This window comes from Taudactylus pleione, unplaced genomic scaffold, assembly GCF_031769625.1.
Source record: "Taudactylus pleione unplaced genomic scaffold, aTauple2 ptg000386l, whole genome shotgun sequence".
Taxonomy (NCBI): domain Eukaryota; kingdom Metazoa; phylum Chordata; class Amphibia; order Anura; family Myobatrachidae; genus Taudactylus; species Taudactylus pleione.
This window is the reverse complement of record NW_028284787.1, coordinates 259,611-285,940: the sequence shown is the minus strand read 5'-3', so window position 1 is coordinate 285,940 and position 26,330 is coordinate 259,611. Positions and strand designations below refer to the sequence as shown.

Sequence of the window (26,330 nt, the reverse complement as noted above, 5' to 3'; positions counted from 1 at the left end):
CAGTCACATTTGTGTATTGTAAAAGTTTTTTTTCAATACATGGTTATATATATGTATAAATGCACTTGCCTGCATTAAATGCACCTGGGTAATGAAAAAAAAAATAGCCACCCCATTGAAAGTATAAGGCAAATCCTGATTACCAGCATCCCCTGAGCTTCAGTTAAATACAGTCCTTTGCGGTGAGAAACAGGCTCTGTGGTAGTATATTAAATTTGCACTCTATTTCTTCAATCCCGTTTAAATATCCTGTCCTGCAAAATAAAACCTCTCTTTTGCATGTTTGCACAATTAGGCAATTAAATGTACCTAGCCTGCATATAGATAATGGGGGGTATCCACTACCAGATCTGAAAACGGCTGCACGATTATGACATTGTAATCGTGCAGTCGTTTGTCAGTTGTGTGATGAGCCTGCACTGAACGAGCAGACGTTCAGTGCAGGGTCATCAATCATCTGGAAACATGCTGAACCTGAAGATATCGCCAGGTTGACCAGCATGTTGGAGAGATCATAGATGTCTAAAAGACCAGCGGGCACGCGCATCGCTGGTCGTTTTAGACACTTTTGCAAATGATTTGCGAACGATTGAACGATCAAACGATCGTTATCGTTCAATCGTTCCACTTAATCATGTAGTGGATACCCCCCTTAAGAATGTCAACAAAATGCAGCATTTGTTACCCCGATAGAAACTGACATTTTAATGCCCAGATTCTTTCTGGGAGTTCCTGGAGAAATGATGCAGGTGGTCAGTGCTGGGAGGCGGGGAGGAGACAAATCACATCCTCCTGCACTTTCCTCCCCCCTGCCCAATTCCACGAGCAGAGGGGAGGGACAACCCAATCCTGTCTATGGCCCGTATTCAATTAGAAGTGAAAAGTCCGCTGCCGGACTTTTCGCCGTTAGGCTGGTTTTGGGTGCGAAAAAGTATTGCGCTCATCCCCTCTTATCCCTGTATTCAATTCCAAATCAGCGAAAACGGGACCAGGTGAAACTTAAATCGGCGAAAAGTTCTGTCAGTTTTGAGGAAATCAGCCTGACACCCCCCAAAAGATGCACTGACATGGGGGATCACTCTGGATACCCCCGAGTAGCCCTGCTGGAGGTATTGGGCCACTTTAAATGGTCTCAATAGGTGCTATTTGCGTGTTTTAAAAAGTGATGAAGAATAGCATTTTGGAGGGTTTTTTGGAGAAAATATCTAGTCCCATCAAATTTGGGATACATGAAAATGGGGGTGAGCATATTTGGAAGTCGCTAATGTAACGTTTTAAAAACGTGAAAAATCCTCCTGCCGCAACCACCTGCAATCATAAAAACACCTGGGGCATACTTGGGGACCCCCCTGGAGTCTATTTCGCTAGTTTTTAACTTTGTACCCCAACTTTTGTTTTTTTCGCCTTCAATATGAAAGTACTTTTTTGGGGAGTTCTTAATTATTATTATTTTTTTTTTGACACAGTTTACCTTTGGGGGGCTGTCCAAAGGGTGCTGGGTGGTTTTCCGACATTTGCACCCCAAAACCCCAATTCTGCACTTTTTTCCGCCTGCTATTCATAGGCGAAACTTTTTCGCCAGGTCCATTGCACTGATTTTCCGCTTACGCGATAAGTATTTGGAATTGAATATGGGGATAAGTTGAAAAGGGGCGATAATGATGTCATTGGCAAAAAAGTATAGCTGAAACTGACTTTTCGCTTCTAATTGCAGCGTGTGGGATGCAGAGGGTGATCTATTCTTCCAGAAGTCCACAAGAAGTCTCCCAGATATCCAGGAGACTAGTAAGATTTGTACATATGCTTGTACCAGTGACGTGCGGTGAGGTCAGTGACTGGGGAGGCACACATGGAGATGGGTCTAAGGACCTCATTCAGAGTCGGTCGTTGCGGCCGCACGGTCGTAAGGTAAAAGGGGCCGGATATGCAAATGAAGCGCTCGCAAGTTGCGTCGTTAAGATGGGATCGTTAGCTGGATGAGAGAGGGGAGGATGCGGCCGCAAGACTAAAAATACGCCCCCTTCTCGTTCCCATTACACGTCATCTCCGGGCATATAAGGATTAATCGAGACCATCAGGAACCATCGGAGCTGGTCGTAGAGCTTAAGGTTGACCATACCCTCTCTTCGCACTACGATCAAGTCAGTGTAAAAACCTCCCATGTCACATGTGCCATGACACTACTTAGTTAATTATGCACTCCCATAAAACGCCATTTACATAGTCAGGCACGCCTGCGTTCGGATCTCCACTCCCCCGTTCACAAGGACCTACGCCTGTTACCACCCACAAACTCCTCATCCTGTCACTCAAACTAACGACCTGGCCAAGTTGAAGGAGAGAGCAATTTCTGATCGTAATAGCTAGTTTGCGCACGCGCAATGCGAATTTTACGCATGCGCAGTTTAGCCAACATCGGTGGCGCACGACCGTGCGGCCGCAATGACCGACTCTGAATGAGGTCCTTTAAGTGCTGGGAGCTTGTCTGGGAGCTTACTCACTGTAAACTTTCCCCTCACTATCACTAAGCTTCAGTGTCCATTGATTCTCCTACCTGCATCACTGTGTCGTTTGTTGCTGCTGCTGACTGAGGGCCTGATTCAGAGCCGCATGCATAAAGCGTGCGCTCGCTCTGAATCAGGGCGGCCACATGTTTTTTTAAATCCGGCATCCTGGCTGCTCGCATAGCTGTAGGTGACCTACCACAGCTTTTGCGAGCGGCCAGGTGATGGTCGCGATGGTCACTACCATCGGGCTTGCGACGAGACCCTTGTGGTAGGGTCTCGTTCCCGCCAAGCCCCAGTGAGCTTCTGGCTCTAATAGAGCTGGAAGCTCACCTCCGTTTGGCAAGCCACCCCCCCCCCCGACCCACCTACCAAATGGGGCGAGCTGTCGATCAACATCGACTGCCACCCCTTTTGGATGCGAGCACCGGAGCGAGTGATTTTGCGATTGCTCCGGGGCTCGTGCATGTGCACTGCCTAACAATCGAGCCACTTGCGAGCGGGTCTGAATCAGGCCCTGAGGTCCATCTGTAAACACTGCAATGCACTCTAAGACCAAGTGACACCTCCAAGGTGTCCATCAGTGCTCAAGGCACGCCCCCCATACTCAGAGGCATACCTCTAATAGCTCTCTTTCTGTGCAGCTTACTGCCCGTGGGGTGGCCCCACCCCCAGCTCTGCAAGCAGTGTCTATAAAGAAGCAAGGATGAGCTGTTGCTGCCTCATCTCTCATCTCCCTGCAGTCCCAGGGAACTCCACAAAGATGGTGAGTGTTAACTTTAAAAATGATTCAATAAACAAAAAAGATGTTTATAAGTTATAAATATCTTCTTTGTATTCTAATAATTTTTATATCAAATCTCCGGTGATTGCACCTCCTGGGTTTGTACATAACCCTTACTGTGAGTGATTACACACATCTCAATGTCATAACTCTCAACCTTCTCAGTACTTCACCTCCTTCCAAACTCTGCAGTTTTGCCCATCCCTTTTTTGCTATTCTTACAGACTGGCCCTGAGAAGACGAGTATCCTGGAGGCAGCGGAGTAGTGCCCAAGTTGCAGTGAAATATGCTCTTTTTTAGCTTTATATAAAACAGCCTTATCGCCACATACTGTAGTATTTAGACCCGTAAGTCTGAGAAAAATGAGATGGAACCATGGTTCAGTTTTGAATTCACTTTCTATTCCTTTTTAATGACTCGACTAAAAGTTAAGTATTTAAAATTTATATCGAGATTTTTTTAGGAAATGTGGTACTTTGTAATAATAACAGTAGTAAAATATTTATTATAATTTAATAGTTGATGATAAACAATAGTTTAACAAAATGGTTGGGTTGTGACACAAAGTCTAGACCCCCTTCGGTAAGGTATACATGGAAATTATGGGAGCAAAACTCTTACCATGCAGGTCATGCTATATTCTTTCACCTTCTGTCTTTAGGACTTCAGTGGCCAATGCTTCAATATGCTTCCAGGCAAATGTAATGTGTTTGGATTCAACAGTTCGAGCACAAACAGCAAAACGTAAAATAAACGTATCCCCTAAGCATCCGGGCACTATATGGATTTTCTTCAAATTGTTTATCATTTGTAGGAGGGATTTGTTTAATTCATTGGACCCCTATGATGACAAAGAGTGAAAAGCAGAAAATGTGAAATGATCATAATATCTAGTAACTAAGTGATATTCTAAGACATATTAAATATTTATTTATTCTTACAAAGAAAATATTCTACTGTCACAATGTCGTATCTGATTGTAAATTGCGGCATCTGCAGTAGAGTTTCTATTTGAGGTTTAGCAGTCAGTGATCATACAGTATTGCGCCACCTGTATGAGTACCAATGTTCTTGTCAGAGTGATAATCTCTACTAACTGTAACTTTAGTATTGTTCCATGTAAGACTGGCAGAGGCTATTCTAAGGTGAGCGACAGATTATTAACATTTATTTATATACCAGCAGCATACTCTGCAGCTCATCACAATAGGAAACAAACACAAATAATAATACACAAAATTTGCTTTAACAAACATAAAGATGTAAGGGAGCAAAACATTAAGTGCCACAGTTTGCCTCTTGGTCCAACCAGATTGCAATGGAAATAGTGGATAGTGGGGCTATATTATGGCATGGGTGTTTTTTGACTGGTGGCATCATCTAGGGAGCAAGGCTGAGGGAGAGATAATGATGTTGCCCTGAGTGCACCCATTTATAGCCACGGCACGCTGCATACATTGAAGGTGGAGTTGTGTAACGACTAAAACATGACATGCGCCAGGGAGGTGGGAGTGCCATCCCAGAGCTCCTCTGAGCCTTACTACAGCACTGGGACACACAACAATGTTGGTTTTGGAAATTTAATAAATTAAGTTTTGCAAAAGCCTTTGTAGGTTAAGAAGATGATACGTTTGCCGGCAGAGATGAGTTTTCAGGAGACGTTTAACATTTGAAGGTGGATTAAAGTTTTTGGGCGCCTGATAGGCAATATTCAATTGTTTTACTGATGGGCACAAGTGCTGCGAGCGCCCATATCTTATGGTGCATGTCGCACATAACTGTACCTGGAGTAGCCGCGTAAAGCAGCTAACTCCGTGCAAACTACTGGGCGCGATTTCTGCTTACCGTCTCAGGAGGGAGTGAGTAGAAATAACGGGTGCCCACAGCAATCGCACCCAGTGACACAAACAATTGAACAGGTCCCGTCACTTTAGACAGGAGTTGTGTCCATGTTAAAACAATTTAATTCCCTCTTAGTGTCTAGGGGGTAGATATACTAAAGCTTGTAAATATGAAAAGTGGAGCTGTTACCTATAGTAACCAATCAGATTTTAGCTATCGTTTCTCTACTACAATCTAGAAAATGATAGACAGAATCTGGTTGGTTGTAATGAGCGACACCACCACTACCTATTTCAGAAGTTTTAGTAAATCTGCCCCTAAGTGGTACATTTACTAAGAATCGTGTTTGGGTGAGATTGCATTCTCATGCCAGTTTTGCCTGTTTTCCCTACTCGCAAATTTACTAAGGGCAAACAAGTGCGAACTTGCAGGAAATGGACATCAAAACTTGCACAAACTCAAAAAACACAACCAAATACACCATCGGCCAAACTCACAAGTACTTTCCATAGGAAATAATACAACACGCAAATTTGCCAAGAATCGAGTTTTGAAACTTGCACGGGAAATTACCAAACTCTCACCAAAATAGAATTTTCAAATAGACTACCTCCTGAGGTGAGTGTTTGCGTGTGTTGACAGGTGTTTCAAGTTGCAAATACTGAGAGCACAATGATGATGTGTAGAAAAGGGGGCTAAATCAGCTGCATTGATTTGTGTGAAGCAAAAATGGCAGAATTTACTATCAGTGCTGCATGTGGCTGGGATTTCAGAGGCTCTACCACCAGGCTGAAAGGACTTAGGAGCAAGAAACTGAGCAGGCTCATGAGGTAATGCCGGTACCACAAAGGCTGCACAGGCCAAGTTTTTTAGGAGGCATTTGAACCTGAACGCATTGGCCAATGGCGAAGTCATACAGATGTTCTGGCTGAACCGTACCAACATTTTCCATCTGTATGACAAAGTGAAACTGGACCTAGACCCTGACACGGAATGTTCCCACTCTGTATCAGACCTGTATAAGCTTCTGACTGTGTTGCACTTTCTGGCTACTGGTAATTTTCAGTCTGTGACCGGTAAAGTTTTCGCGATATCTCAGTCAACATTCTCATGGCACCTAACTCAAGTAATGACGGTATTTCAGCCACTAATGGATACCTGCATCTGCTTCCCCATTCAAGGTGGGTATACTACTTAACCTTGTAGGACCTTGTATTGGGTTTACTGATTTGCACTATGGAAGCTTGTCATATGTGTTTTCCCCCATCTATGGAGTGACCCAAAGGTATCCAGATCTACATTGCATTTTGCAACCACCGCAGGACCACGGTGAAAATTGTGTCCAACACCTATCACCCACCAGTAAATGGTGAGTGCGTTTATTTTTCTTAAAAAATAAAACTTTTTTTTACAGTAGTATACGATATTGCAATTCTGTTTTTTTACATATCTCTGAATACATCGAGAACACCATCAAACAAATTTATAGGCTAGATCATAGAAAGCACTGAAACCATTCTGTATTTCCATGGTGGTAACTGAGTTTTATCTCTACGGTAAGGAAGTCATTAGGATGATCATTGTATTATCTGGTTGTCACTAGCATGCTCTCTGTGCTGTATGGTGGACACTGGGAGGCTCTCTGTTGTGTAGCAGTCGACCAGAATGCTCTCTGTATTGTGTTGTGGTAGCTGGGATACTCTCTGTATTGTTTATTGATAACTGGGATGGCAGGCTGTGGCAATATATTTTTTATTTATTTTATAATAGGTGGGATATTGACAGTGGATGAGACTCCGATAAGAACAATCTATTTTTTGGTGGCCATGCTTCATTCATCAGCAAGGACTTCCCAGTCTCCTAGTGCTGAATTAAGCTGTACAACTCATATAACTAATATGTGTATTTCACCCACTGTGAGAGGCTCCACCTACAGTTGTTGTGCCTCTATTACTGTGTCACATTGGCCTTGCTTACCACTGTTGTGGCAAGGACTAGCAGTGTCCTAAACCTACCTACTTTTGAATTGGACTGCCTATAGTGAGTTTGGTCTCACCTCTCTTGGAATTTTTCCCAGGGCCAATTTAAGTTTTCAATCTGCCCTGGGTACAATAATATGGGAACACATGGCGGGTATAACAAGAGATATGGTAAGAACTTACCTTTGTTATCTCTGTTTCTACGAAGTCCATAGGGTCCACAGGGTTGACCTTGGGGTATAGCTGGATCTGGATCCATGGGCACCGCACAGTTAAAGCTTTTGCTGCTACCAGTATGCACTTGGGTCCATCCTCCTCTATACCCCGAGCCACAGGCACCTCAGTTGGAAAGCAGCCAAGGCCGGAGGAGGAGACTAAATGGAGAGAAGGAAGACTGGAATACACAAGAAACCATACTCACAGAAATGGAAGATGGAAAACCGGTGACCAGCCACACAGCCCATATGAAGCCAGGTGCGTCAGGACAGGGTTGACTTTGGGGATGTCCCAAAGCAGGTCAACTAAGGGTGGGGACGCTCCTGTGCAGAAAGTAGAATCCGGCGCCCGAAGGATGCATCCTGAGAGGCAAAGGTGTCAAATGCATAGAACCTCAAAAATGTCTGAATGGAAGACCAGGTGGCCGCCTTACATAGCTGAACAGCAGAGGTGCCCGTCTAGCAGCCCAAGAAGGACCCACAGACCGAGTGGAATGAGCCTTAACGGAGGCTGGAACAGGTAAACCCTCCTGTGTATAAGCCTCACCAGTAACAGAACAAAGCCAATGGGCTAAAGTTTGTTTGTTGGCAGGCCAACCCCTCCTGTGAAAACCCAAGAGGACAAACAAGGAATCAGACTTCCTAATGGAATCAGTCCGGTCCACATAAATTCTGAGAGCACAGACTACATCCAAGGAAGCCTCACCAGCTGAAAGATCAGGTGACCGAAAAGCTGGCACAACAATTTCCTGATTAATGTGGAACTTAGAAACAGGACAGCGTCCCCAATTCTGACACCCTCCTGCCAGGAGAAAAACAGTCTTAAACGTCAACCACTTGAGTTCCACCGACTCGAGGCTCAAAAGGAGGACCCTGCAGGGCCCGAACAACCACCGCCAAGTCCAATGGAGACACAAAGGGATTTGAAGAACACCTTGGAAAAAGGTGTGAACATCTGGCAGTGTAGCGATCCTACGTTGGAACCACACAGACAGTGCCGACACATGAACCTTCAGCGAGGCAAGATGTAAGCCTAAGTCCAAACCAGACTGAAGAAAAGCCAAAATCCTAGAAACCCAGAACATTTGAGGATCATAGTTTCTGGACTCACACCACTGAAAGTAAGTGTGCCACACTCTGTGGTAAATCCTAGCTGAAGCAGGCTTGCGTGCCCGAAGCATGGTACTAATAACAGAGCCTGAGAAGCCCCAAGACCTTAAGACGGCTGTCTCAAGAGCCACGCCGTCAAAGACAGCTGACCCAGATCCGGGTAAAGGCAGGGCCCCGGAGAAAACAGGTCCCGACGCTGTGGAAGAAGGTACGGAGCGTTGATGGAGAGGCTCCACAGATCAGAGTACCAAGGACATCTGGGCCACGCTGGAGCCACCAGCAGAAGTGTGCCGCCATCCTGCTTGAATTTCTGCAGGACCCGAGGCAGCAGGGATATCAGAGGAAATAGATATGCCAGTTGAAACGTCCATTTCACTGACAGTGCATCTACCAGACTTGCGCCTGCGTCTCTTGTCCTTGACCCGTACACGGGCAACTTGTGATTGTGATGGGAGGCCATCAGGTCCAGCTCCGGCAGCTCCCATCTGTCCACGAGTAGTTGAAATACCTCTGGGTAAAGCTACCATTCCCCGGGATGCATGTTGTGACGGTTGAGGAAGTCCGCCTCCCAATTGAGGACTCCGGGAATGAATACTGCCGAGATTGCTGGAAGGTGGCACTCCGCCCAAGCTAGGATGCGAGACATATACGACATCGCAGCACGATTGCGAGTTCCTCCCTGTTGGTTGATGTATGCCACCATGGTGGCATTGTCCGATTGAACCTGTACTGCCCTTCCTTGAAGAGCGGTGCCGGATGACTGCAGGGCCCTGTACACAGCCCGCAGTTCCAGAATGTTGATGGGGAGAACCGCTTCTTCCGCAGTCCAACGGCCTTGAAGTGACAACGAGCCTGTCACTGCCCCCCATCCCCAGAGACTGGCATCTGTTGTGAGCAGAACCCAGTCCGGGATCCAAAAGGGGCGCCCCTTGACGAGACGAGCTGTCTGAAGCCACCAAGCCAGAGACAGCCGAACCTCCGGGGACAGCACCAGCATCTGAGACCAGATCCGGTGAGGTAACTCGTTCCATTCGGATAGAATCAGCCCCTGCAGGGGCCTGGAATGGAACTGGGCAAATTCCACCATGTCGAATGCCGACACCATGGACCCCAGAACCCTCATTGCCGAGTGAACCGACACTCGGCAACTGCTCAGGCAACTGTGTATCCGCAGCTGCAGGGAGGAGACCTTTTCCGGAGTCAGGAAGATCCTTTGCTGTCGAGAATCTAGCAGGGCTCCCAAATAAACCAACCCCTGTGATGGAATCATGGAGGACTTTTTCCAAGTTATCCACCACCCGTGCGCTTGCAGACAAGCGATCGTCAGGTGGAGATGTTGAAGCAGTACCTCCGGAGAGCTCGCCAGCAAGAGGAAGTAGTCTAGATACGGTAGCAGTCGTATATTCTGGCTCCGAAGGTGGGCGGCCATGCTCGCAATCACTTTGCTGAATACCCTTGGTGCCATAGAGAGGCCAAAGGGTAGCACCTGAAACTTTTAGTGATGTTGTAGTAAAGCAGGCCTCAGATACCGCTGGTGTGAAGGTGCTATAGGAACATGGAGGTAGGCATCCTGGATATCCAGGGAGACCATGTAATCCCCATGAGAACCATTTGGTTTCTGCACCAGAAACAGAGCAGAGTAGTACCCCATCCACCGGGAACAATGACCCCTGCTTTCAGCAAGGACTCTATAGCTACCTGAATCTGTAAAGCTTTGTTTTTGCCCTGAGAAAGACTCATGCAGAAAAACTGGTGGGGCGGTCTGTGCCGAAAAGACAGGGCGTACCCCTGGGAGACCACTTCTCCTCAAACCCAGGCATCCGTGGTGGTATTGTGCCAGCACTGGGCAAATTGAAGAAGTCGGCCTCCCACTCTGGGGTCCCCCAGAGGGAGGCCCGTACCATCGGGCAGACGGTTTATCATCCTGCTTGGAAGAAGGGCGCCTAGCACTCCAGGCCTGCTTCTTGGGCTTAGAGGCGGCCTTGGTCGCCGACTGCCTCGGGAAGGACTGACCTTTGGCTTTACCATGAACCCGAAAGGACTGAAAGGCAGAGCTCCTGACCTTAGCATGCGTTGTGGTTGAAGGGAGAAAAGCTGACTTGGGTTTAGCAAGAGTATCCACTATTTTGTCCAAGTCTGAACCAAATAGCAACTCCCCATTAAAGGGTAAGGCCTCCAGGCCCTTCTTAGAATCTGCGTCTGGTCTCCAGGACCTCAGCCACAAGGATCGACGAGCAGACACTGCTGCCGCCGAAACCCTAGAGGTCAGTAGACTTGCATCCAAAGACGCTTCCCCAATATAAGACGTAGCATCTCTCATCTGTCAGATTAACGCTCTCTGGACATCCGGAGCATCGTCTGGAAAGGTATCCTCTAATGCATTGACCCAGCTCTCAATGGCTTTAGCCACCCAGGAGATGGCCATGGACAGATGGGCCACTGCCCCTAAGAGAGAGTAAATAGACTTAAAACAAGTCTCCACCTTCCTGTCCATGGGATCCTTCAGGGAGGAGATAGACGGTAAGGGCAAAGTAGTGCTTTTGATTAAGCGGGTGACATGGGAATCAACCACTGGTGGGGTTTCCCATTTCCTGCAATGAGTCTCAGGAAATGGATAATTGTATGCCAGCCATTTTTGTGGCTGGAATCCCCTACTGGGCAACTACCAGGTCCCCGCCATATGATCCGTCAGCTGGTCAGAGAGGGGAAAAACAGTCAAAGTCACCTTGGCCTTCTTAAAATTAGGATACTTCGACCTAGGGGCCGGTGCATCATCCTCAATGTGAAGGATGGCCCGCACCACCCTAACCAATGCCGGCACATTAATGGAGGACTTAATCTCTACCCCGAGTCAGAGTCCTCATGTACCTCCCCGTCATCCGAAGACACATCAGTGTCCGTTAAATGTGCAACCTGGGCAGCCAGCACTGGGCGCTTAGACGCCTTTGGAGGCATGTCACCCTGTAACATCGACTGCCGAAGATGAGGCAGCCAAACTCTGGACAGAGCTGGAGAGTATGTCCACCCAGGGTAGAGGAGCCATCTGAGGAAAACCCTGAAAGGGCAACACAGACTGCTGCATCACTGGGGTAGACTGAACATACATAGGCAACCTCGTATACTGACCAACAGTCTGAGACCCAGGGGGAGACTGCAATAACTGCGGAATGCCCGGGGAATGGGGGATGGTCGGCTGGGGCAACGCCCTAGTAGGGACAGCAGTCGGGACCGCCAGACGATCCGTGATTGACACCAGCACCTGTGAAAATATCGCCCAAGGAGGGTCCTGTGACGTAGGGGGTTGAGAGGGACCAGGCAATAGCTGGCACTGCCCGCACAGACCATCCTGAGATAAATCCTCCCTCTCCACTCCCGCAGAACAGCGTCTGCAGGAGAACAACACAGGAGCCACAGAGCGCTCAATCTCCTCATCAGACATGACAAAATATATAATCAATGTATATATATATATATATATATGTATCACAATAGAGAAGTATGGTGTTTAACACCCGCGCACTAACAGGTATGCAACACAACAGCTCACAATATGGTACTGTGTAGCACCCAACTGTATGTGACTGACCCCACAAATATGTGATTTATACACGTGAGGTCCACAGAAAACGCCCTTCCCCCCCACACACCTGCCAGGCCGTAGGAGAAGGAAAGGGATAGGTATAAGCTGACAGTAAGTAGAAAACAGCACAGACAGGCAGCACTAGCAAAAGTCACATACCATGCAGAAAGTAATACTCACTGCACCTTTCCACTACAATCAACCGCCCAGATTCAGTGTCTGGGAGGGCTATAGTGCTGTGTACACTGTCCTTTAGCAGGGGGACCGGTCCATGCACTGCCTGAGAGATCTGCGTTGTGCCATGTGAAGATGGCCGTCGGAGACCTCAGAGGAGGAGTGGCCACATGAGGAACACAGCTCAGCGTCGCCAGTACACGTGAGAAAAGGCGAGCTGAGCTGAGGGGAGGAGACACTAAAAAGGGAAGGCTCTCTCCCCTGGCTAGTCATTAACCCCAGGGACACCGGGTCCCGCCTCCAGCCATTACTTCCTGGTGGTCAAGTGGATGCGCGGGGTATTCCTGGACAGGGGGAGCCCGCCGCCGCTAACTAGCGCCGCCGGTCTGTCCCCAGAGACTGGCGGCTAAAGACTGCATTTCCCCGAGAGCAACGCAAGTTAGCGCTGCTCGCGGCTTACCTGTCCCCGGCGATCCGGCAGCAGTCTTGGGAGGTCCCGGAGCCCTGCTAGTACAGACTCCGGGGTCCCACTGTGATCCCCAGAGCTGTATTGGCGTCACAGCGCCAGCGGGGTGTAGGAGCGGTAGCGTGAACGTCCTAATGGACAGTCTGATGCTGCCGCTCTGAAGAGTGAAAAAATAAACAAATTTCTTTTCTTCTTAAAAATCAGCTTAGGGGCTGCTCCTGCAGCCCCACTGTGCAAGGGTGACCAGACTCCGGCTGAGTACCAACTAAAACTGAGGTGCCTGTGGCTCGGGGGCGGGGTATAGAGGAGGATGGACCCAAGTGCATCCTGGGAGCAGCAAAAGCTTTAACTGCGTGGTGCTCATGGATCCAGATCCAGCTATACCCCAAGGTCAACCCTGTGGACCCCCTATGGATCCTGAAGTAGAAAATCATTTAAACACATGTATATATCCGAAGCTCTGCATGTTTTACATAACTCTCATATTTCATATTTCCTAAATTTGAAGTAATTTGTGCAAGCCTGGCATTAGAAACAATAAAGCTGTTAGGCTATTGTTAATATGTTTGTATTGCTATTATGCATGAATACTCTAATAAGTAATATGTCTGTTCAACATTCAAAGCCGTTACACAATAAAAACACATTCACAGTTCCCCACTGTAAACAATGAGGCGTTTTGGAAAGGATCTGAAAAATCTGTTCTAAAATAATGGCTATAGCTGCTTTCACCTCAGCAGGAGATCAATCTGAAATGTGGCACAAGCACAAAGGAGGACCGTTCTCTCGTACTTGACACAGCAGCATCCCATATTACCCTTTGCACAGGGCATCGCTCAGTATTCGGCAACTGGCAGCATCACAAGTGTGAGAACTGGGGCATCAAATTGACTAAGTGGGAAGAAGCTAGGGTGTAATCAGATTGCAATAAAATAAATAAACAGGATCACACGCAATCTTTTGAACTTCAAAGCACTGAAGTAAATCATTTAATTGCGTTTGGTATGAAGTGGGTATTGTTTCAGACTTTCAAAGCTAAAAGCTCAAGACATGCACTTGTACTTTATTTACACAAAATTAAAATCAACATTTTATTAAATAAATTGTTTCTACTGTTAATTTTAAGGAAATTTCTTACAATTTTTACTATTGTACAATAACACATAACAAACAACATGAATTAGTTTCCTAAAACTCTGCTAAAAATATTTGAAGCAATTAATGCATACTAATTCAGAAGGGATTTCATGTGCCCAGAGCCCTCTCATGCCCTGATGTGACTGCACAGAGGGCCTGATTCAGAGCCGGACGCTATATACGGATGGTCGTTCTAAAAAAGGGGCCGGCTATTTAAATTGAGCGCTCGCTCTTTGCGGTTTGTTGACGCCTCTATGTCTGAGCGAGCGAACGAAAAATGCGCTCGCTATTTTGTAAAGACGCCCCTTTGCCGTTCGCAACACACGTCATCTCCGTTATTTATTAGATTAATCGGGTACATCGAAAGGCATCTGAACTGCTCGCAGTGCTTGTGGTAGGTTTTTCTTACCGCTATCACTGCGAGCAGTTCAGGCTAAAAGACAATCAAGTGACGTGGTCGATGACCCTCCTTTACTAATTATGCACTCCCATTAAACGCCCTTTTGACCGTTTGGCACGCCTGCGTTCAGATCTCCACTTCCCCATTTTCAAGCACCTTCCCCTGTTACCACCCACAAACGGTACATTCTGTCAATCACATTAGCAGCCCCTCGCTGTTTTGCGAGCGCACGATTTCAGACCGCAATGACTGGTTTGCGCATGTGCATTACGACCCATATGCATGCGCAGATGTGCGAACATCGCTCAGAGCGAACGAGCGGCCGCTTACGAGCGGCTCTGAATCAGGCCCAGAGCCCCCTTACCTTCAACTTCAACACCAAACTTGAAGTTTTTTAAAGGTTCCTGTCCACAACTCTCCAGCTTGCCTTTGCTGCAGTGCACAGTCACGTCTACTGGCTCTACCTTCCATGGTCAAAAGAAACACTCAGAGGAGGCTGGCTGTAGCAGAGGAGGACAGTGACGGGCTGTGGCAGCCAAGAAACATGGCAGGAGTTTGCCAGAGCTCTATGGCAGCCAAGAATTACTGGACCCAACCCATCCAATATGAGCAGGCTCCCAGGCTCAATACAGTCTTTGCAGTTACCGAGCTGTCCAGAGGATTGCCGGATGGGTGATAATCCTAAAGACAACAATTCTTACCAGATATTAACCTATTTTACTTTCTCCACCTATATAAACAGCATGTTCCTGGTGAAGCTGTTAGATAACCCATTGCTCAACATATCCACTTTACTTAGCATAAAATACAAAGTAAAGGGAACATTTTTAATTTATTCCTCTTTAGGGGGTAAGTAACGGTGAGTTCCAAGGTGGACAACATGTCCAGAGAATGGCAAAACAAATCTCTTACTAATCTAATCTGAATACTAATCTAAAACACCCGATACATACATATACTGTACTTCAATTCACACTGTCTGTCTGGTCTGCTCGTTGCATTATCCATACACTGCAGTTACAGTTTCAGAGTCGTATGCAAATCCAAAACTGAGCACATCTAGCGATTTTTAACAAATTTTTAACAAATTGCACCTGTGCCCCACCATACATATGTACCTTTACGGATGTGACGTGCGCGGCCAGTTCGCTCTGTCCATGAAATTGCTGTTTCTGGGTGAGTACTGGGCACCTACATAGCTAATGCATCCATTTCATGTGAGTGTCATACTGTTATGAGACGTGCATATGACAAAGGGACACTTTAAGGTGAGTGTAAATGCCAATACTAATGAAGGTTGCGTCTGCGGACTAAAAGAAAAGTGGGTGGTGCGTGAAGCAGTGTGTTATACTCATATTAGCACCACAGAAAAAAAACAACCGCACAAGGTATAGATTATATCTTATTGTCTATATAGCCCCTAATGCCTTCTTATAGGAAATTAATATATGTATGTGGCAAGGGGGTGCTACCACTTCACAATAAATTCAAATATAGAAAATGAAAAGACAAATAATTGTATATTGTGGTGCACAAAGACCAAATTAAATTAAATATAACTTTTATTGTATACATAATAAAATATAATCTAATGATGACTGCGAAATAATACTAAAATATATAAATGATGTGAATAAAGAAAGAAATGGTGATTAAAAACTGCTGTGTGCAGGGATGCCGCTGTCTGTGTCTCAATTACTATATATTGTATCCAAGATTAATATTGCACCTTCTAATAGGGATGACGTATGTTACAGAGGACGTTCACAATGTAATATCCTATCCACTAATACTGGGATACTATTAAAGTGGATGGTAAATAAATTACCAACATAGGATTTTATATAACAGATCTCTATATATTACTCAATCTCTATATGAGTAAATGCTGATGATTTAATACTCACATATTGTGCACTGTGTATGAATGAATCAAATTATTAATTAATATAGATATTATTTGCCATCATACATTGGTCACCCTCCAAGCAGTGTTTCACATATAGGACCATATTCAATTAGTTTCGAATTCGCAATACTTTTTCACATGCCGGACTTTTCGCCTACATCACGTACTTTAGCTGCGGAAACTTATCGTGCGCGCCCCCGCTATTCGCTGTATTCATTTCCAAAACAGGCGAAAACGCAACCCAGCGATTGCAAAACAGGCAAAAGTGCTGTCAGAATTGGGAAATCAGCCTGACACCCCCTAAAAGATGCACTTACATTGGGGAACAATGTAAATGCCCCGGATTAGCCATAATAAAGCTATTTGGGGTACTTTGCACAAGTGGTGAAGAATAGTATTAAGCAGTTTTTTAAGGTCAAAATAAGTAGTCCTTTCAAATTTGGGGTAGGTACATGAAAATGGGTGCTAGCATATTTTAATGTCTTCAAAGTGAACATTTAAATAATGCGAATATGCACCCCAAAAATGCACCTGCAACCCACAAAACAGTTGACCCCTTCTTAGTGCACCCCAGTACTTTATTTTGCTAGTTTGCAAACTTGTCCCCCACTTTGTGCTTTTTTTGCCCCCAAATTAATTTTTTTTAGGAATTTTTTTACGCATTTGTCCTTTGGGGGACTGTCCCTGGGGTTATGAGTGGTTTCCCCACCTTTGCACCCCATAACAAAAATTCTCTTGTTATTCAGAGGCGAATCTTTTTTGCCTATTACATTACATTGCATTTTCACGTACGTGAAAAGCAGATGGAATTGAATACAGCAATACTTTTCCAACAGGCGAAAAGTCGCAATCGGCGATACTTTTTTGCGGATCTCCGCTTTACGCATCTAATTGAATACAGCCCATAATGCATTGCTAACACCCAGTAATCATTAAACTGATATGCTGTCAGATTTCCTATGATTATAACACTGCAATCTGTGTTATTTAACTGTGGACAGCTTTCCTCTGTGGCTGTATTTCCACTTGACGAAGCGGACACTACGAAGCGCACGCCGGCTTTTAGCAGCTGTATGTGGGCTTTACCGCTGTGTCCCTATATATGTGTTAATTAGGACTGTATTGTTTGTACCCACACTGTAGGTGGATTTCTTTCTTTATTCACATCATTTATATATTTTAGTATTATTTTGCAGTCATTCTTAGATGATATTTTAATATATACAATAAAAGTTATATTTTATTTCATTTGGTCTTTGTGTACCATAATATACAATTCTTTGTCTTTCCATTTCCTATACTCATATTAGCATAAGGTGTCATATTAACATAATTTGTGGCTATGTAACTCAAAATCAAAATGTTTTACAGTTCTGGATGCACAAAGAAAAATGTATTATAGATGCTAAATTCTATAATGTCACCAGGGCCACTTATAGGGAGGGACATGGGGGACACAAGTAGGTGAGCCTGGCAAGTTGGGGGCACAACCAGTCAGTGCCTTTGTTTATTTATTTTATTACAATGAGACCAGGTGCTCAGTCTCAGTGGGCCTGGATTACTAATGGGAAGCGGGAGATTGAGGCTTCTAGTGTGCTGAAGCACTGTTAAAGTGATATGTTCCATTCTGGAATGTACAGGTGCTTCCTGCTTGCAGAAGCCAAGTTGTAACTATCAACCTAGCTGGGAAAAGCAATGTGCAGAATTCACACATATTAAGATTCGAGTTTGGTTTGAGATTGCAATCTCGGGTGAGTTTAACCATGTTTTTCATCTCACAAAGTTACTAAAGACAAACTCTGGTGAGTTTGGGAAAGATTTCTCATTTTTCACTCGGGTGAGATTGCAAACACAATTAAAACAAGCTCTGAAGTACTTTTCATGAAAAAGATACAACTCGGGAATTTACTAAGAAACAAGATTACAAACTCAGGGCCTGATTCAGACCCGCTCGCGAGCGCTGAGTGCTCGCAAGCGGGTCGATGTTGCCCAAGTGCGCATGCGCAAGACGGAGGTGGCTCCGTCGTGCGCATGCGCGAGACCTGAATAACGATGGCCAAGCCGTCGTTAATGGTCTCGCACCAAAGGGGGCATGCTGTCGATGGTGATTGACAGCACGCCCCCTTTGGTGGGCGTTCCGGGGACGTGGCTGCCCAGACGGAGGCAGCCAATCAGCGGCCGCTAACTGTAGAGCTCCCGCTGATTGGCTCCTGACACTTCCCATGTGGGCTGGTCAGTCAGTCAGGAGTAGGAGCCAATCAGCGACCGCTCTACAGTTATCAAACGCTATCTGGCTGCCGGCTCCTGACTGTTCACACTGAGCAGTCAGGAGCCGGTTAGCGATGTATGTGGTCACACACATACACCGCTAATGTAAGTGTCTGGTTCAGGTGCCAGTTAGATTTTTTGCCACAACATGGGACTGCTACGTAGACCGGTGCCAGGAAGGAGGTGAGTATTGTTTTTTTTTTTTCAGGTACTCCCAGTGGACTCTACTTGGAAAAGCAGAATGAGCGACGGGCAACAGGTAAGTATGTGTGAGTGAAGTAGGTGTATGTAATAAAGTTATACTTGACATGGTGTGTGTGTGTGTGTTGTGGTTTTTTAACAATTTTTTTTACAGTGGGGATACGGGTGCCAGCCACCACCTCCCCTGAGATCCCCGGCTTGGGCTGACTGGTTTGGGGTGTGAATGCTTTGGCTGGGGTGACCCGGTGATAGGGTCCCCTGGCTGTGGCATTACACCCCAGCTGGATTTGAGCCTGGTGCTGGTTTTAAATATAGGGGGACACCTACGCAATTTTTCCCCCCTATATTTAAAACCAGGACTGGCTCAGCAGCCAGCTGCTGGTTCCTAAAATACGGGGGGACCCTATTCATTTTTTCCCAGTATTTTTAAAAACCAGGACAGGCTGAGCAGCCCGGGGCTGGTTATGCTTTTGGGGGGGACCCTACGTTATTTAAAAAAAAAAAATTAACCCTTTTTTTTACAGGTATAACACAAGCAGCTTTTACATATCTCACTGATAAGTGCAGGCTGCTTGTTCGGGAGAGTTAGGCAGAGAGAAGACACTCTAATCTCGGTTGAGTAATCTCCTTCAAAACTTGCTACTTGGGGGAGAAATCTCGATCTGCTTAACCATCGGCCAACTCACTCTCAGATAAACTCACTTATTAGTAAATTTGTGAGTTTCAGAAGCATCAGATCGCCTGAGTTTTGGCGATGCTAATCGAGTTGAAAAAAAAAAAAACTTGGTCAGACTCTATTCTTAGTAAATTTACCCTATGGAGAAGGACCGCCCAGATGTGTTGGAGTACATTCGCTGAAAAACAGGACCTCTGCATAAGTAACTGCAGAAAACTGATGATAAGTCCTAAGGTTTTTTCTACATTTTGCAAAATAAATAATGTCGCTTTATTTGGAATAGTGATGTGCGGGTTCGGTTTTATTTGGTTTTTATCGTCAAGTTCGGATTTCTCTTACTGGCTACCCAAAACACGTGACAGCCGGCTAGCCAATATGATGCCGTTTTTGAGATTTGAACATATCCGAGTAGAACCAAACCGCACATCTCTAATTTTGATACTAATGCAACCCTACTGAGGCCGATAATTTACATTTAGATGAAAACACACAAGTGGGACAAGCAGTCCCTGCAGGAGAGTCTTATAGCCTGATATCTTTCCATAGTTGTTAGACTGATTAAAATTTTGGACTAAAACTTGGGACTACAGTCCATTTATTATATTTTACTCTCCTTATCTATATTGTCTGTGATAGATTTAGATTATATGTTTTTTCTGCATCCCTATATTTTTATTTAGATGTTATGTTTTGTTTTCTCGTATGTTTATTTGCTTTTTTTGTCCTTCTGTCACTCAGTACTTTGTATTGTCTAGTTTTTCATGAGTTCGGTAAGTTTCTTAGTTACTCTATGATCTAGATCAGTGGTTCTCAACTCCAGTCCTCAAGTACACCCAACAGGTCATGTTTTTGGAATTTGTCTGTGGAAACAAGTGGGATAATTTCTGACCGAGCAAAATAGATCAACTCACCTGTGCATGAATAAAGAGATCCAGTAAACCATTGGGGGTACTTAGGGGCTGGAGTTGAATACTACTAATCTAAATAATACAGAAATATACTACTGCCAAGCATGATATAGTCTGTAGGTTTTTTTACATATTATTTATAAACAAATATATTCCCATCCTACCTTTAAACGGAAGCATACCAGACCCAAGATAACAGGGGCACAAATTTCAAATCGGTCGTCTTGCTCTACAAGGCCCAGAAATTCCTGTGCCAGCTGCACATGCTGTGAGAGGTGGATAGATTTATATTAGAACTTAAAATACAGAAAAGTCGCTGTCAACAAGAATTATAGAATTACGAAAACATTTACTTATTTATTTGACTTATTAATGCATTTCATTTTCTACAATCTCGTTCTCCTTTACAACCATGATCCCCTGGAGACAGGTCAAAGTGAGAGTAAATAGAAGTAGAATGTCATAACCTTATGCTGGATACACACTGGCAGATATATTGGCCAATCAATTGATATCTTGTGTGCTTCGGTCAGTGTGTACCAGCAATATGTCTGTGCTGCACAGCCGATGCCCAATATTTCTGCAGATATATTAGGACATTGTGTTGTGTGTATGGGCAGTCAGCCAACTGTCCGTACACTTGCTGCAGAGGCCACGGAGACACGCCCCCCGGCCAGTGAGACCCATGGCCAGATGACCGATGATGGTTGTTAAGTGTGTATGAATGAGATGGGTACAGGTTGCCGACGGTCAGAATCCCGACACCAGCTTCCCAACAGGGTTAGAATACCGACACTTGTCGGCAGAACCGTAACTAGACTTTTTTATGCCCTGAGCCAGAAAGAGCATTGGCGCCCCCTCCATTTTTAAATAGGAACATAAGACCCGTGCCCATGAGGAAGGGGCATGAAAAATCTGGTTTGACCTGTACAATGATGAAAGGGTATTGATCCTGTTGTACCACTGTATTCCAGGTGTCACTGTGAATCCAATGGCTGCAGCGATGATAGACAATAATTAGGCAGTATAACTCACCAGCTCTAGATGTAGCAGAGCACTTGTGAAGTACTTGTCCATCAGAACACTGAATGAACGTATAAAAAGAGTGCTCCTTATAGTTTATTTGTAACAAACATCAGCGGCAGTGAGGTCCGTCTATATACCCTGCAACTGCAGCTGCACTCATTGGCAAAGGTATTTGAGGTGTGCTGGTAACACCTGGGATGGGAATTGGTGGTTGTGTTTAAGACTGCAATCAGAAATTGTGGGGCAGATGTGTCTAACTGCAATGTGAGAGGTGATAGGTTTGAGTCCAGGTATGATAGTATTTTGAAATGTAGGTGCCTGAACCTAACCTCCCCTCCTAATGCCTGAACCTAACCTCCCCCTTCCCACACTCTAAACCTAACCCTCCCCCTAGCGTCTAAACCCTAATGCCAATCCCCCCCCCCAACCAAGCTACTTACCTTTGGGATTCTGGCAGTCAAGATGTTGGCGATGGAATTCTGACAAGTGTCGGGATTCCGGCGCCGGCATTCTGAGCGCTGAAATCCCCTCGGTCGGGATATTTACTGCATCCCATATGAACAACCATCATCTGCAGATATATCTGTTAGGTGTGTACCCAGCTTTAGGTAGGAAGATAACAGTGAATAATTACAGTCATATGTAACTTGACAAAGAACAAAAAGAATGATAACATGACCTAAGACACAAGGCAAAAATCCAGACTAGAATCACGCATGTCTAATATTATTATCTAGAATTATTATTATAGCTACAACATTGTTAAATATTTCCTTTTTTATCTTGATATAGTTTTATTTAAGTCCTATATTTATTATGTAATATTCACAAAGTGGTTTTCAGTCTTAGTTCTAGTTACATAACTCCCAAATTTTGAATTTACTGAAATCATTTTTTTTTTCTAATAAGTGCTAAATATTAAAACTAAAATGACTTTGAATATTGTGTGTTCCCATCTTCTGAATCTTTTCTCTCTATGGTGGGATATGTATCAACTTTTTTTTTGCGTTAAAAAAAGTGATAAAAATGCAAAATGCATATTTTTTCGATTTTTTTTTTTCATCAAAATATGGTTTTAGTTTTTTAATTTTATCATTATTTATGTTGTAATTGAAATCAATGAGAGCCTTATGTATCATCATTTTATCATTTTTTTTAAGTGAAAATTATCGTGTTTTTTTCGATATACTTTGGCTGGCTATAATTGTATTCCAGCACCACTGATGTTGAAATAAGCCATGTTAGTTATTGCTATTTAGATGAAACTTATGAAATTTAAATAATCAGTATTACTTGTAATCTATATATATATATATATATATATATATATACATATATACACATGCATACATATATATATATATATATATATATATACGTATACATCCAAGCGGCGGCACTCAAGCATAAATCAAAAATAACCACACGGAAGATCCGTCTCCAGTCAACGTTTCAATTCAATAAACGAATTTTCATCAGGACAGAGAATAAGTAAAAGTGACTTACCTAAATACATCCCCACACCAAAGGCACCCAATGTGCAGACCAGCTCCGTCTCTCTGAGCAGACCCCGTCAGCGTCCGCGCGGCTCATCGTCGCTGCCGTATGACGTCAGTCTGTCAGAGCCCGGTTGCTGGGAAACCAAAATACACAAAAATGAATTAACATGAATAAACCTAGCAATGTCAAAAGATAACATAGGGATGCACAAAAAATATGGTATTAATCTACAGGTAAATAAAAGCCTGCATAGTGTAATAACAATTACAAAATAAGCATATATGCATGGCCGGCTAACTAACGAATACTATATGCCAGATGTAATTATAAATTTAACTAAATCCGATAGGATCATAAATAAGTTAACTACTGTAATTAGGACAGAGATCATGAGAAATATATAACGATGATAAAATAGTATAATATACTGCTTAACAAAGCAATCTCAGAAAAAACAATTAAGAACTAGTTGTTCATTGAGACCCTTAGGACTAAGGGTCCCGAATTCATGGATCCAGCGTGCCTCCTTTTGCAACAATAATTTCGAACGGTCTCCACCCTGTGGGGATTCCTGTACAGTGTCAATCATTTTATACCTTAGTGATGATAGATTATGCTTTTTATCACGAAAATGCTTTGCTACCGGTTGATCGCATGTTCTGCCTTCTAAGGCCAAACGTATAGCACTCCTATGAAGCGCCATACGCTCTTTAAATTGGCGCATTGTTTTTCCTATATAAAGGAATCCACAAGGACAGCGGATAAAATAAATCACGCATTTAGAAGTACAGGTAAAGATATGATTAATCTTGATCTTTTTCCCAGTAAGAGGATGCAGAAAGGTGTCCCCAATTTCCAGGAAACTACATGTTGTGCACCCTAGGCATCGATAGTTCCCTGGTTTTTTAGTTAGAAAGTGTGGAACAGATGTTTTATCCCAGCCGGAGATATCCGTTCTCACCACCCAACCCTTGATATTTTTAGCACGTTTATAGCAAGGTAGTAAAGTGGCTTCTTTTAATAGCGGCTGATCAGGTTCATTATTGATTAAAGGCCAATAGTTTTTAGCAGCTCTCGTGATCACAGAACTTGCTGTAGAGAATTGATTGATCCAAACAATAGAATTCTTCTTTGTTGAGTCACTTTTTTTATTAAGTAAGGTCTCTCTGGGTATTTCCATAGCCTTGTTTCTTGCAGCAATCACCAAAGTCCTGGAATAGCCCTTTTGTAGGAAACGATTCTGCATTATATCCAGTTGCTTTATCACATCCATGTCATCATCACAGATTCTGCGTACCCTTAGAAATTGTGAGTATGGTAATCCTTTTTTAAGTGCCCCTGGATGATGACTGGCAGCAGACAAGAGGGAGTTACAGTCTGTAGGTTTGTGATAGATGGATGTAATCAATTTTCCTTCCTTTTGTTCTATTAATACATCCAAAAAGTGCACACTTTCCTCACTTACTTCTTATGTAAATTTAATATCTGCGTCCAGCCCATTGATTTTCATCATTAAATCATTAAATTCAGCCTTGGTACCTGTCCAGATCACAAAAATGTCATCTATGTACCTTTTGAAGAACAATAATTTAAACGCACTTTCCAGATCACTGAAAAATAAATCTCTTTCCAAAGAAAACATAAAAGCATTAGAATAGGCCGGAGCTACACATGAGCCCATAGCGCAACCTTGTAGTTGCATGAAGAATTCTCCATTAAAAATGAAGAAATTCCTTGTCAAGACTAAATTCAATAAGTCTAAGAAGAAATCAATATCAGGTCCTGCATAATTCAGATTATAAGTCAACAATCTTTTCATGGCATCTAACCCCCTTGTTTGGGGGATACTCGTGTATAAACTTACAACATCGATGGTCGCCATACAGAAATGGGGAGGTAAGTATTGTAACTTTTTTAGCTCATTAATAAACATCGTGGTGTGTCTTAAATAGGTTTGTTCATCTTGTATAACAGGCTGCAGATATACATCCAAGTATTTGGAAATCACATAATATAGCGAATCCCTTGCCGAAATTATCGGTCTTCCCGGGGGTTGTTCACTGTTTTTATGCAGTTTAGGTAACAAATAAAATATAGGCACTTTTGGTGTTTCCGACAAAAGAGTTTCTAACACTTCTCTTTTAATCACATTGTTAAGTACTGCTTCCTCCAGTAGATCTTTTAATTCATTGTAACACATTTGAGTTGGGTCTTTTTTGAGCCGTTTATATACAGTCGTATCATTGAGCTGGCGATACGCTTCATGTTTGTACTCATTAATCCCCCAAACCACAATACCTCCCCCTTTATCTGCCTGGCGTATCACTATATCATTATACCCAGCCAAATTTTTCAATGCCGTACGTTCTCCATGTGTTAAATTATGCAACTGTTTATTTGGACCTGATTCCACCTGTTCAATAGTTTTATACATTGCTTTAGTAAAGGATCTAATATTCATATTATTGGAGGGTGGATCAAAAAATGATTTAGTTTTAATCGGGCAGTTTTCACTTGAAGAGGTAGCCATTTTCGTTGTTTCATTGTTACCAAAAAATTCCTTTAATCTTAATTGACGAATGAATTTGCTTATTTCAATTTTACTTTGAAAGCTATTGTGGTAATTAGTTGGTACAAAGCTCAATCCGCGTTTTAATACTTTAAGTTCATCAATGGTTAAGGTGCGCGGGGAAAGATTAAATATTATTTTCTCTTCTTTAAACTCTGCTTTCCTTTGCCGCGCACATTGTTCACCCCTTCTAGTAAAGGGTCCCTTATATGATCCCTGGTAGCTCTTGTGGTAATCCCTAAAGGGGGGAGAGCATTTTTTGATGTTCCACTTGCTCCAGCACATTCTGCCTCACTGTTCGAAGAACGTGACTCTCCTGAATTGTCAGTGTCCAGAGGATAGCGTCTATTCCGTCTGTACCTAGAAAATTGTCTTGATTTGTTAAAAGGTGTAGTGGCCCAACTGTATACACGTTTTTCTTCATAATCTTTATTCACCGTTGCTAATTTATTTTTTTTAAATTGAATCAAATCTTTTTTATATTTATTCACCTGGCTTTGTAGTTTTTCCAACCAATTGCAAGAAGTATCCGCTAAAAAAACATTGGTATGTAAATCTTGATATGCCTTAATTTTATCCTTAACTAAGTTCAATTCCCTCGTAGACTCTTCAATAACAAGGAGAATCAAGTCAAAAGAAGCCTTGTTAAGAATAGCTGCCCATTTTCTGCAGAATTCCGAGTTATTACGTCCAATAGTCGGAATATTTTTTATCCTAAATCCACGTGGTATTTTTTTGTTTTTATAATAATCGGATATAGTTACTCCATGCAGAAAAAAATCCAATTCACGTTTTTTTAGCTTCAAGAGAGAAAAATAATGTTCTTGTGCTGTTTCATCCCCTGCAGTAGTTTCCAGATCTTCACTTCTCAATATTCTGTTAGCTTCATCCTCTGAAAAAGTATATATGTCTCCTAATGGGAGATCCAAATCATGTACTCCTGAAGATTCTGGTACTGCTGAACTCTGCGACATTACTACCAAAATAGATAATCTAAAGGTATAGTGATTCACCGTGGTCACACAAATCTGGTCCGGTATAAGATGTATATAAACAGAAGTCCGTGCCTTAGTAACAAGTAC

At 43.6% G+C, this 26,330-nt stretch overlaps 1 protein-coding gene across 1 annotated transcript in view; it reads right to left on the bottom strand.

Moving 5' to 3' along the window:
* DDC (dopa decarboxylase) overlaps positions 1-26,330 on the bottom strand; it is a 270,084-nt gene that overhangs the window by 8,737 nt on the left and 235,017 nt on the right. The window contains exons 13-14 of the mRNA XM_088445615.1: positions 20,318-20,419; positions 3,910-4,129 (exon numbers count right to left, since the gene is read on the bottom strand). Of these exons, the coding sequence (XP_088301741.1) occupies positions 3,923-4,129; positions 20,318-20,419 (309 nt within the window). The 3' untranslated portion in view covers positions 3,910-3,922. The remainder of the gene's footprint in view (positions 1-3,909; positions 4,130-20,317; positions 20,420-26,330) is intronic.